At 38.0% G+C, this 13,662-nt stretch overlaps 1 protein-coding gene across 1 annotated transcript; it reads left to right on the top strand.

The window, feature by feature from the left end:
* The first annotated feature begins 6,931 nt into the window (after nt 1-6,931).
* LOC115936253 (putative tripartite motif-containing protein 64B) lies at nt 6,932-12,722 on the top strand. Its single transcript, XM_031016144.3, has 6 exons — nt 6,932-7,339; nt 7,871-7,966; nt 8,664-8,894; nt 9,652-9,674; nt 11,032-11,129; nt 12,229-12,722. Exons 1-6 carry the CDS (start codon nt 6,932-6,934, stop codon nt 12,720-12,722), a joined length of 1,350 nt encoding a protein of 449 aa, XP_030872004.2.
* Nucleotides 12,723-13,662: the final 940 nt, after the last annotated feature.

Genomic DNA, 13,662 nt, shown 5'->3' with positions numbered 1-13,662 from the left:
ACAGAGAAAACATATAATAATGTGAATAGGGAAAGTTAATATAAAGAATGATTAATTATAACAACATTTGAGCAAGGAAATATTGTCTAGTAGAATGTAAGGAGAAGTCTAAATAATACGTGATGAGCACATATAAGGAATTGCCATTGTTTCCAGGGTGAAGTTGGAGTCGCCAACGAAGAGTCCCCTCACCCCTTGGCCTCACTAAATGTTAAGAAGTTGTTGTGCTGTTGCGCTTGAAAAACTTGCTTTAAATCCACACTTCAGAGTTCCCCAGAAACTTGGCTTCTGGGCCACTTGTAAAGCTGTTTACGAAGAAATGTCACGCCAGACAGGCTCCACTGCAAATTTGGCAAAGGGCAGTATCAGGAGAAGCTCGTGGCTGCTGAGTTCTCCTGGCCACCATGAACTTCAGGAAGTGGGTGCTATAGCAGCTGCCTGAACTACACAATCTGGGCATTGGTGTATCCCTGTATGCCCTCCGGGCCAGACACTGGAGGTGTCATTTCCAAAGCAAATTGGAAGCGCTTTTTTGGAATTTCTCTCCAGTGCTTTCTACTCACAAAGACTGACATCTTAACACGTGGCAAAGAAAAAAATATTGAAAGGGTCCAGATCTAGTTATGTAAACAATCAAGAGTGAGTTTGTAGTGGAAAACCCAAAGTTGGATAAATGGTGCATAATAAAATATATTTGTTCATTTTCTGCTGTTGTACATTTGGAATGACTTTTGTATTTTGATTTTGTGAACATGTCTCCTAATGTAAATAGCCAATAGATTCTCTTTTCGGACAGTGTCTTCCGATAGCTGGAATGTCTGGGTTATAGAATTTGTGATCGTCAATTCTACTGGGCAATGCCACAGCGCTTCAAAGTAATTTTATTTATTTATATTTCCACTGACAAGGTAATCATATTATACAAAATGATAGAAGTACAGATGATTGTGGCAAGTTAAAGAAATACAAGGAACTCACCCTTACTAGAAACCAGGGCATTTGTGGGAAGAACAATTCATACATTGAGCACCAAATACATCAAGTACGTTTTGGAAGACATCGAGAGGAGTGTAACTACTTTCTTGGAGTTTACCAAAATCCCATAATAAGGTAAAGCAGGTAGGGATATAGGCACATTTCCATTTCAGAAAGCATTCTGGCCTAGATAGAATAGAAGGATATCAACCCAGGAAGAGAACAGAACTAATATTTTGTGTGTGTGTGTGAGACAGGGTCTCACTCTGTCACCCAGACTAGAGTCAGTGGCACAATCCCTGCTCAATGCAACCTCTGCCTCCTGGGCTCAGGCAATCGTCCAGCCTAAGACTTAGCTGAGATTACAGGCGTGCACCCTCATGCCTGTCTAATTTTTGTATTTTCTGTGGAGATGGAGTTTCACCATGTTGCCTAGCCTGGTGTCGAACTTCTCATCTTGACTGGTCAAGCCACCTAGGCCTCCCAAAGTGCTGGGATTACAGGCATGAGCCACCATGCCAGGCCCCAAAATCTTTTCTCATGACAACTGCTGTCACTTAGACTTTACTATCAGAAAAGATAAGACTACCCGCATCCTTTGGGTTTCAGCTTAGGTGTCATTCCTTTTAGGAAGACTTTTAGGATGACTGTCCCTTCCTTTGTATCAACTACTAGACCATGAGCTCCTTAAGGACTTAGTCTTGGTTTTTTTTTACACTTTTTTTTAAAATTTTACTTTAACTTTTGGGATACATGTGCAGAACGTGCAGGTTTGTTACAATTTTGGCTCCAATCTCTACCAGTAAGGAGAGTCCATAGCAGACACTTGTTCTGTGAGTAATCAGAGTAGCGCACATAAGAGACCCTCTGAGACATTCTGTGCTTTGGAAAGAAGAGCTGCGCTGCACACTAGGATTTCCACAATGCCTTTGTTATGGGGTTTGGCTGAGCATGCTCACAGGCTTTTTGTGATGTCATTGATAGAGAGTTGGACAGTATGGTAGATGTAGGACAGTGTACATATTACTATTCAAAAAAGTGGACCAAAACCTGCACAATACTTGAAAGCTTTGTCAACTTTCAATCAATTCGGCCAGCATGCAAGAAGCATCCCCCCAAAATATTGCATGTGATTTGGTGGCTTAGGAACATACTTTGGCAACATATTTAATGTCACTGAAAGGAAGACAGTTTTCAGAGACAGACTGCCTGGTTTCAAACCCTAGTTCTCCTACAATTAGAGTATGCCTATGGGCAAATTGTTAAAGTTTCCTGTTCTTACGTTTCTTAATCTTTAAATGAGTATAAAATATTATTTATCTTATGGGGTTGCTGTAACAATTAAGTAAGCTAGAACATGTGAAGCACTTAGAACAGTTTTTAGCATAGAATTGGTAATCAATAAATGTCTGATATTTTCACTTGAATGACAGAGTATTTTTTAGTTAGGTAAGGAAATACTACTTTTTCTCTCTTACCTATCCTGCATGATAACACAGTTGTAGTAAAACAGATAACTTTTTCAGCTTCCAGCACTAAAATTTGCAACTATTTTTTATTCTTTTATATACATCTCATAAGTTGCTTATTGTTTATTTCTGTCTAATACAGGGCAATCTACAAAATGTAGAATTGAATTTTTACTGAGAAGTGAGAATACCAGAAAGTCTTTCTTCTCTACACTTAGTAGATAATATGCAACATTTTAAGAAGTGTTTGAATCTGTTTTCAAAGAACAACATTTGTGGAAAAGTCTGCGTATATATATCTATGATTACCTTTTCTTAACTTTATTGGATATATTTTTTGAAGCATAATGCTGATCAAATGACACTTCAGAAAACATACTAATTTGCAATGCCATGGACTGATTAAAAAGACAGCCACTTCATCTTTTTCTAGGATATGCTGGCTTTTATGAATTTTATAATTTTTTAAATGTCTATTAATATGTAAATGGTGACTTTATATAGATTTTTACTTTTTCAACTTCTAGCAAGGTTTGTTAATTTTAAGTTTACAGAAATGATCTAACTCCCCAAACATTAGATAATTTATGAATACAACTATGTGTAAACATTGGTGATTTATTAAATCATGGTAAACGACAACAAAATCTGTTAGTATGGCAACCATCTTAAAAATAACTTTCAGGCACCATTAAAGATAATTATGCACATAATTATTGTGTAAATAGCAGCCAGGTGCCATGGCTCATTCCTGTAATCCCAGCACTTTGGGAGGCCAAGACGGGTGGATCACCTGAGGTCAGGAGTTCGAGACCAGCCTGGCCAACTTGGTGAAACCTTATCTCTACTAAAAATACCAAAATTAGCCGGTCACAGTGGCAGACACCTGTAATCCCAGCTACTCGGGAGGCTGAGGCAGGAGAATCACTTGAACCTGGGAGGCAGAGGTTGCAGTGAGCCGAGATCGTGCCATTGCACTCCAGCCTGGGTGACAGAGGGAGACTGCATGTCAAAAAAAAAGTAATAATAATTATTATTATTGTGTAAATAATTATTATATAATTTTAAAAATATGAATACATAACATTGTTATAGATAGTTATGTACATATATATGTAAAGTTTCAGTTTTAAAATTATTCAAAAGGGTGGATAAATAAAAAACAGATTTTATTTTCACATAAATCCATTATTAGGAAATAGTCATAAAATAGTAAAAATAAGAAAAATAGGCCGATACAGCTAATTATATCAACCATTATATATACAATTATGTGAAACACAATTGAGTTCCTTGTTGTACTTTTTTAAACAAGAGAGTTACACAGCACAGATATGTTGGTAATCTCAGTTAATGTTTTATCTTTGAACATATTCAGACAAATAACGGCTAGGCACTTAAGCAATTATAATTTTAAAGCAGAGTGAGAAACAAAATTTTAAAGTTAGCATGTGGCCCGGTGCAGTGGCTCACGCTTGTAATCCCAGCACTTTGGGAGGCCAAGGTGGGCAGATTACCTGACATCAGGAGTTTGAGACCAGCTTGAGCAACATGGTGAAACCCCATCTCTACTAAAAATACAAAAATTAGTTGGGGGTAGTGGCGGGCGACTGTAATCCCAGCTACTTGGGAGGCTGAGGCAGGAGAATCGCTTGAACTCGAGAGGCAGAGGTTGCAGTGAGCTGAGACCGAGCCATTGCACTCCAGCCTTGGCGACAGAGCGAGATATCGTCTCAAAAAAAAAAAAAAAATAGCATGTGATAATATTTAGTGAAATAATTGTTATACTTAAAATATTTCTTTGAATAGACTGTGTTAGGTCAACTTTCTTGCATCTCATTCCAAACTTGTCTATTGAGCTTTGAGCCCTCAAGTCTGGTTTTCAATACTTTATAAACCTAATCAGCCAATTTACCCCTTTCTACGAAATCTAATCAACCTCAGGAAGTGGGTGTGGTCTTTCCTGGGCCCATACACTTTAAAAGGATGCTTGTCCAGAGATTTCTCTCTCCTTCAGTGAGGACCCACTGGATTTGTGGCTGCTGGGCTTTGAAGAGCCAGGAGTGACTTCTAATCTGGATATCTACAGAGCTTCTACACTGAGACCATTCATAGTAGGCTTGTGAGTATAAAGTGTGCAGTAAACCCGTCATGCTCAATTTTACTCTTAAACATACTTTAAATTTACCTGGCAGCATGCTTGGGTCTTTTCTAAGCAAACAAATAACTGTCTTAGTGATTTTACAGAAAATCAATATAAAGTATCTTCAATTTGTAAGATATGGTTTGTGTTCCATTGCTATTTGATTCTTTTTATGTGACTGTTTTCTGTTTTGTTAGATTTTTCTTAAGTGTGAAAAGATATATTTCCATAGTTTCATGCAATGATAGAACCCATAAAATACCTAAAATGTTCACCAGAATGTGGGCATGTAGTAGTGGTTATAATGTACGCCAAAGCGAACGTTAAAAATGTTGAATTACTTTGAAAATTCCTGTTGCAAAGGTCTTATTTGCTGTGTCTTCAAAATTTGCAGTTTGCAGACTAGATTTGCAAGCTGTTGAAAACAGATTTAATCGGCTGGTCATGATGGCTCATGTTTGCAGCCTAGCAATTTGAGAGGCCAAGGCAGGTAGATCGCTTGAGGTCTAGAGTTAGACACCAGCCTGGCCAACATGGTGAAACCCGGTCTCTACTAAAAATCCAAAAAAATCATCCTGGTGTGGTGGTGGGCACCTGTAATACCAGCTACTCGGGAGGCTGCGGCAGGAGAATTGCTTGAACCTGGGAGGTGGAGCTTGCAGTAAGCTGAGATCGCGCCACTGCACTCCAGCCTGCGTAACAGAGTGAGACTGCATCTCAACAACAGCAACAAAAAAAAAAAAAAAAAAAAGAAAAGAAAAGAAAAGAAAAAGAAAGAAAGAAAATAGATCAATAGATCTGACCAACTGGCAAGGGCTCCCAAGAAGCTGCAACTTCCAAGTCACTAAGGGGAAAGGTGAATTGGTGGCCATGCTTCCATTAACTGCATTTCTGGATTTTCTAGTGTAGAGTGGAAAACCTAATACATATCTTCACTTTTTTTGTTGTTATTTTAGAAGATAATTAGTTGTTGATTAATTCTTGTTAATTATAGTTGAAATATTGGCTATTTCAGAATGTGAAAGTGTTCTCTCTAATCATCAGAATTGAATATGGGAAAAAACTTTCCTAATTAAAAATAATAGATATTATTTACATTTAATGTATTGAAAGGAAGAGTTTTGATATTAAAGTTAAAAGGACAAATTTAATGATTGATAATTTTAGGAGTTGACAGTCCACTCTGATTACTCAATCTTAGATAAAAGCTACTTTATTTATAATTGTCTGAGCAAACTTCATAGGTGAGTTTGGAGGCAGGGAGTATAGAATAATACCATAGATACTAAGTGTTTTTCGTATATTATCATCATGGAATTATTGAGAGAGATAGAATGACAGAGACAGGATGACATTCAGAATGTGCTTCTTCGTTAATTAGCTTACATAAGTGGCTCAGAAATCATCCCAGCTTTTACCCTCCACCCAGGCTTTAAGCTTGTCTAGGTAACTGGGAATGACTGAGAGCACGGCTTGTTTAACAAAAATGCCGTGAGGACTGTTGTCTCATTTTCTCATTTGTATCACGGTTGTTCATATCCATAAGTTTCATACCCGTGGATTCAACTAATCTCAGATAAAAAATATTTACCGGGAGAAAAAAGCAGCTGTACTGAACATGTACTTTTTTTTTTTTTTTGAGACAGAGTCTCACTCCATTACCCATGCTGGAGTGCAGTGGTGCGATCTCGGCTCACTGCAACCTCCACCTCCTGGGTTCAAGTGATTCTCCTGCCTCAGCCTCCCGAATTGCTGGGACTACAGGCACGTGCCACCACGCCCTGCTAATTTTTTGTATTTTTAGTAGAAAGAGGGTTTCACCGTGTTAGCCAGGATGGTCTCGATCTCCTGACCTCGTGATCTGCCCGCCTCGGCCTCCCGAAGTGCTGGGATTACAGGCATGAGTACCGCACCCTGCCAAACATGTACATATTTTTAATCTTCTTGCTGTTCCTAAACAGTATGGCATTACAAGTATTTATACAGCATTTACATTGTATTAGGCATTCAAAGTAATCTAGACATAAAGTATTCAGGAGGATAGGTTTAGGTTACATACAAATTCACACCATTTACTAATAAGAGACTTGAACATCTTAGGATCTTGGTTCTCAGGGAGTCCTTGACCGAATCTTCAATGGCTATTGAGGGAAAACTTTATAAATCCAGCATGTTTGAATTTACTATGTCTCAGTTTGTGCTGGAGCTAACTTATTAGACATACTGCACAGAGCTCAAGTTGACAAGGAAAATTGTCCACCGGCCTTTTTTTCCTTTTCATCGGGGCAAATAAAAATAAGAGAAAGAAATTCTCACTTTTTTTTTTTTTTTAATTTCCAGAAACATGGATTCAGACGACCTGCAAGTCTTCCAGAATGAGCTCATTTGCTGCATTTGCGTGAACTACTTCATAGACCCAGTCACCATTGACTGTGGGCACAGTTTTTGCAGGCCCTGCCTCTGCCTCTGCTCAGAAGAAGGCAGAGCACCAATGCGCTGCCCTTCGTGCAGAAAAATCTCAGAGAAGCCCAACTTCAACACCAATGTGGTACTCAAAAAGCTGGCTTCCCTAGCCAGACAGACCAGACCTCAGAACATCAACAGCTCAGACAATATCTGTGTGCTCCATGAGGAGACTAAGGAGCTCTTCTGTGAGGCTGACAAGAGATTGCTCTGTGGGCCCTGCTCTGAGTCACCAGAGCACATGGCTCACAGCCACAGCCCAATAGGATGGGCTGCTGAGGAATGCAGGGTACGTGATGCCTCTAAGGCAGTTCGAATTATACAGAATCCCAAATAAGAATGATGAGGGCCTGTGATAATGATGGTGATGAGAATGCAGATGGTGGAGGTGGTGATTATTCCATGTCAATCATAACACATAAATGTGTCCTTTCAATGTTGCTGGCTAATTTGGCACTCTAATCACAGCTGTGTTGAGACTTCACTAAAGGAGGTATCCTTAGAAACATTGTTCAAACATATAGAATGGAGCTGTGGAGCTGGTGGCCAGCACCAAGAACACTTTTCAAAGTCAGGTTATGTAAAAGCCAGTTTCTCAGAAAATTGATGATATTATCTGAAGGGTCCCTTAAAACTCTCTATTATGTTTCTATCACTTTTCACATCCAAATTATTAGAATCATATTTGTTTAACTTGGAACAATCTGACCACTTCACTCTAACTTAATTTATGTTTCTTTCAATTACAGCCTTTTTTTAATTGAAAAGGGGATGAAATCTACTGTCTTCATCATTGCTAAGCTTCTTGCTTCTTTTGCAGGAGAAACTTATAAAGGAAATGGACTATTTATGGAAAATCAATCAAGAGACACGAAACAATCTAAATCAGGAAACTAGCACATTTCATTCGTTAAAGGTAAGAATGAAAATGTTTTCTTTGTTTTCATGCAAATAAACACAATGTTAGCTTATTCTTTTTAGCTAAATTCAAACTACCCGTTAAAAGATAGTGATTTTATCCCAAGAAAATGTAGTGATTTCAATTGATATAATACGAGTTGCAAACAGAGAAGCCCACACAAGCTAGCCAAATGAATTCTAGTATATTGGATAAATGGCATGATGTGTATTCTAGTTCAAATTTGAAGGTTGGTATAAACCTTTTCAGACACTTTAGATGAGACAACATTTCACTAAGATTGGGTGTGAGGAAGACGAAAGAAATAGAATAGTATATAGAGTAAAAATATGGTAAAAGTAAAAAAAACTGCATAATATGGTGTATGGCTAAATGTTTTTTAACATGCAGGCGAAGCAGACATGGAAAAATCCTAAAAGAGAGATTAATAGAGGATACAATTGACTCAGTAACAACTGTGAAGAAGCATCACAGTGACAGAAACCAGGAGTCTTTATGTAGGTTTGATTTGAAGAGGGAGAGAGAATAGGAACATTGAAAAAGATGGACAGAAGAAGATAGCAAATATTCAAGACTCCTTGCAAGAGTGAGGCAGAAAGTTTATAAGTTGCTTGATTACACCCAGCATACAATTATTTGAAGTTTTCTATTGAGAGTGAGAACATGTAATCCTTTTAACCAAACGTCTCTGCAGGACTATGTGTCAGTAAGGAAGAGGATAATCACTATTCAATATCAAAAGATGCCTATATTTCTCGATGAGGAGGAACAACGGCATCTGCAGGCACTGGAAAGAGAAGCAGAAGAGCTTTTCCAACAACTACAAGACAGTCAAGTGAGAATGACCCAACATTTAGAAAGGATGAAAGACACGTACAGAGAGCTGTGGGAGACATGCCACATGCCTGACGTGGAGCTGCTCCAGGTGAGGAGGGAGGGTCCATCCTCAGAGACAGGAAGCCTTTGCTGGACAATGCTGCCAGGACATGCAAATATCACCTGCATATGTCACTGCTCTAAGCTAAGTGACACATGCTGTCTGACTTCCACCATTACATTTCTCCATTCATGTATTACTGCATACTTTGTTAATCTTTGGGAAATTTTTGCCATTTTAGCAGATAACATATAACAAAGTTCTCTTCAGTATAATTTGGAGTACTATCCACACAGAGAGATCATCTAAAATCGTTAGAACTCTAGGCCAGGGGAAGGTTAATAATACTCCATTTATATGCCCTAGTTCCTTCTCTCTCTGATGTCCCACACAGCAGTGATTTGCTGAAGACATTGAGGGGTTTCCCCTTGCCTGGGCAAGGTTTGTCAAAGCTGCTCATCAATGTCCATGTACTCTGTTTCTCATATGGTTCTCTGTTTTGTTTTAATCATTGTCATGTGTGGTCAGACCTTTCCTTGGAAGTAAGATTAGGAAATTAATGACACTGGAAACCTCGATATCTTTGCTTTACTCCACTGTCTCTTGCTGAGCTCCTTTCTTCTTAATGCCCACTGATGAAGCTTTTTATTGTTTAGTTGAGGTTCTGTTATTAATGTAGTCTTGAATGATTCCTTAGCAGGAAATAAAAAGATATACATTATTAAAACAGAAAGAAACAAGAGCATGAGAAAAGATGCAGAAGGAAAAATCTCTCATAATTAACATTATCTTTTTTTTTTTGCAGGATGTGAGAAATGTATCAGCAAGGTGAGTTTACACTAAAAAAATGCTATTTCTGAAAAGTTTGTTCTCTTGTGAATGAAGGGGATGCATACATTTTGAGTACTAACATCGTTATCGGTGGCTATTTCCAATTTTGTTTCAAAAGAGGGCCTGAGGTCTTCTTCTCTTTGGTCTGGAAGGTTTTCATCTTAAAATTTGTATGAATTAAAATATACATAAAAACAATTTGCCATTCGGAAGTTTGTTCTTCCCAATCCATCCATCCTGACCAACCATACCCCACAGATCTTTTTTTGTTTGTTTTTATTTTTGTGGGTTTTTTTGTTTTTTTGTTTGTTTGTTTGTTTATTTATTTATTTATTTATTATACTTTAAGCTTTAGGGTACATGTGCACATTGTGCAGGTTAGTTACATATGTATACATGTGCCATGCTGGTGCGCTGCACCCACTAACTCGTCATCTAGCATTAGGTATATCTCCCAATGGTATCCCTCCCCCCTCCTCCCACCCCACCACAGTCCCCAGAGTGTGATATTCCCCTTCCTGTGTCCATGTGATCTCATTGTTCAATTCCCACCTATGAGTGAGAATATGCAGTGTTTGGTTTTTTGTTCTTGCGATAGTTTACTGAGAATGATGGTTTCCAATTTCATCCATGTCCCTACAAAGAAATGCAAATCAATACCCCACAGATCTTAATACAAAATTACTCTGAGGAATCATAGAGGCATCTTCTACTCTAGAGGGGTGGGAGGTTAAAAAAAAAAGAGAGAGAGGGAGGAGAGAGATTCCCTAAGGATGGGCTGAGGAGGGATGTTTTGTTCCTAAAAGCATCAATGACCCGGGCCTGCTCCATCACCACACACCCAGTTCTAGGAAAGACCTCAGGAAAATGGTTGCCTCGGGCCCCTCAGCAGCAGGGTTCTCAGGCTGGAATTAGACTCCTTTGTTTTGCACAAAAGATTAAAGCCTTTTGTCCCAGTGAACATTCTCTGTTAGACACTGACTAGCACTAGTGATAACTGCAGGCTGAGGTCCCAAAGGTTTTTGTCTGAGTTTTCTGCTCTCTGAAATATTTCCAGGATTTCTGCATACCCTCAAGGGGTGTGATGGGCAGAGGGAGGCAATGACTTTTAATGACTTTAGAAGTTGTATAATGTCTGAGAATAATGTATCTGGGGAAATTGGGTTTTTAAGGAAGTAAAGTTTAGAAAAAGTAACATCCTTATTGCCCCTAGAGTGTGGAATAAAATGTACACCCAGTTAACCAAAACTGGCAGAATTCTGAGGAAACATCTTATATGAAAATGTGATATCTTTGTATGACCGTGTGATTAGCTCTGGGCCTGGAAATATAACTGAGGCCATTTTTTTTGCAGAACTGATCTGGCACAGATGCAAAAGCCCCAGCCAGTGAACCCGGAGCTCACTTCATGGTGCATAACTGGAGTCCTAGACGTGCTCAACAACTTCAGAGGTAAGAGCCAGCTGCTTGGCAGTCCAGCCTCAAATTATTTCCTTATTGGGTCCCTTGGTTGAGGCTTTTCCCATTTAAGTTGTATTAGTTTTGACATGTAGGTAATACATAGTTTTCCAAAACATGTGCATCTTCTCTACCTTCATAGTAATATTACAATGATCAAAACTCAATTTCCTGACTTACAGTTTGATGAAAATGTAAAGCAAGATACATACTTTATCTGCAGAATAAGAGGACAAAATATTCAGATCATGTAGTTATGAAGACACTAGTTCTCATGGCGGCATCAGTATTTCATGTTTATTCAATTTAATTCAATTTTGAAGGCTTAGATTTGGCATAATGGTTTTTAATTATTTCTATTCTATGTGCATTTACATGCATTCTACAAGTAACCTTTATTATTTACAAAATCAGAACATTTTGATCAACAAAAGAAAATGGCTAAAATATCCATAATCAGGACAATTCTAATGCCATCAGATACATCTCGTAACAAGTGAAAGGTGAGGGATCTGTGAACATGGCTTAACCATGTTAGGCCCATTCTAGAGAGCAGGTCTAGGTAGCAGAGGGCAGGAACCCAGACTAGATTGAATCAGGAGCTAAACAGATAATGTAAAGCCAGAGTATTCTTTTCAGAAACTTATAAATTTTACATGTGTTAATTTCTACCAAATTTTTGATGTTTGAGACTGTAACAGGCATAACTTACATTCCAATAAATAATCACATCACAGCAAATTGATGTCTACCTGTTGATGATCTTAAAGACAAATAATACAAGAAGAGTTTTCTATTGAAGAAAAAAAAATTTTAGATATGTTCTGAAACAAACTATGCAGATGTAGACATTAAATCATTATTTCCCCACTGATACGGTCACATTTTTTCTCTATTACTTAAGGAATAATACATAATTGTATGTGCTGTAGAGGTGTAATAACATTTCATCTTCATGGATGCATGGGGCTGAACCCTCTTGGCTTCCTTTTTTCTGTATTTTCTTGCAAGAAGAGCAAATGAAGTGAATAATTGGGCCTCAGAGCCTCTGTCCCTCATAACACTCACTAATATAATATTTTTTCCTTGTCAGTGGATAATGCTCTGAGCACAGAAATGATTCCTTGTTATATAAGCCTTTCTGAGGATGTGAGATATGTGATATTTGGAGATGACCATCTCAGTGCTCCCACGGATCCCCAGGGAGTGGACAGCTTTGCTGTGTGGGGAGCGCAAGCATTCACCTCTGGCAAGCATTACTGGGAGGTGGATGTGACCCTCTCCTCCAACTGGATTCTGGGAGTCTGTCGAGATTCCAGGACTGCAGATGCCAATTTCGTTATTGATTCTGATGAAAGATTTTTTTTAATTTCCTCAAAAACGAGCAATCACTATAGTCTCTCCACCAACTCTCCACCTTTAATTCAGTATGTGCAAAGGCCTCTGGGTCGGGTTGGGGTGTTTCTGGATTATGATAATGGATCTGTGAGTTTTTTTGATGTTTCTAAAGGTTCTCTTATCTATGGTTTTCCTCCTTCCTCCTTCTCGTCCCCTCTGAGGCCTTTCTTTTGCTTTGGTTGTACATGAAAAGTTGGTTTCATGATGATTTATTGTGACCTCCCACATATAACGCAAATGCTGTCCTAAGACACTATGTGTGAGAGCCTGTGAGCTCATTGTAACTTCATGGAATGTAATTACTATATGGTTATAAATGGGATAACCACCTTGAATGTGTACTTTTGTTAATTAAATTATTTTAATTAATAAGTTGTTGTGGAATCTTTACTAGAACTTCAATAATGGTTTTTTTTGTACTAGTTTTGTTGAGATTCATTCATTTACTGTGAAAGTCATGTTCTAATGTATTTAATTCAGAGATTGTTAGTATATCACACTTGAGCAGCCATCAGAGCTCTCTACTGCCTGTGCGCTTTTATCACTTCCAGAAGAATCCCAATACACATTAACATTAATTCTCCTTTCACCCTCCCCCATTCCTTGACAGCACTTAATCTACTTTTTATGTTTTTGCATTCAGTTAAATAAAATCATACAATGTAAGTTCTTTTTTTAATCTGATTTCTTTTTCAGAGAGTATGTTTTCAGTTTGTACACACTGTAAATCATTTGTCTTAGTTGTATATTTGAACCGGGCTGGGGTAGAATAATGAAGTGGTGGATATCTTATCTTACAAAGAATAAAAAGAGTGCTTATTTTCTTTTTAAGTCTGAGCAAGTTAAGTTGACCTCACAGACTTTATTATTTCTCAACATTCTAGTTATTAATCACATTTCAGTTCATACAACAGTTTTTCAGTGCTGGGTTGCTCTGCTATTACATCTTCTCTGAATATATTATATCAGGTTATAATACTGAGAAAACTCTTATACTTATTACTACCAGATTGAAAATTCCAAGGGGGCAATGGCAGTATTTGTCTTCTTTGCTAATATATTACAATTATTCAATGCAATTTTTATAATGGATTACACAGTAAATAAGATGAGTAAATGGACAAGTAGA

This window comes from Gorilla gorilla, chromosome 9, assembly GCF_029281585.2.
Source record: "Gorilla gorilla gorilla isolate KB3781 chromosome 9, NHGRI_mGorGor1-v2.1_pri, whole genome shotgun sequence".
Taxonomy (NCBI): Eukaryota; Metazoa; Chordata; class Mammalia; order Primates; family Hominidae; genus Gorilla; species Gorilla gorilla.
This window is presented reverse-complemented; position numbering and strand designations above follow the sequence as displayed.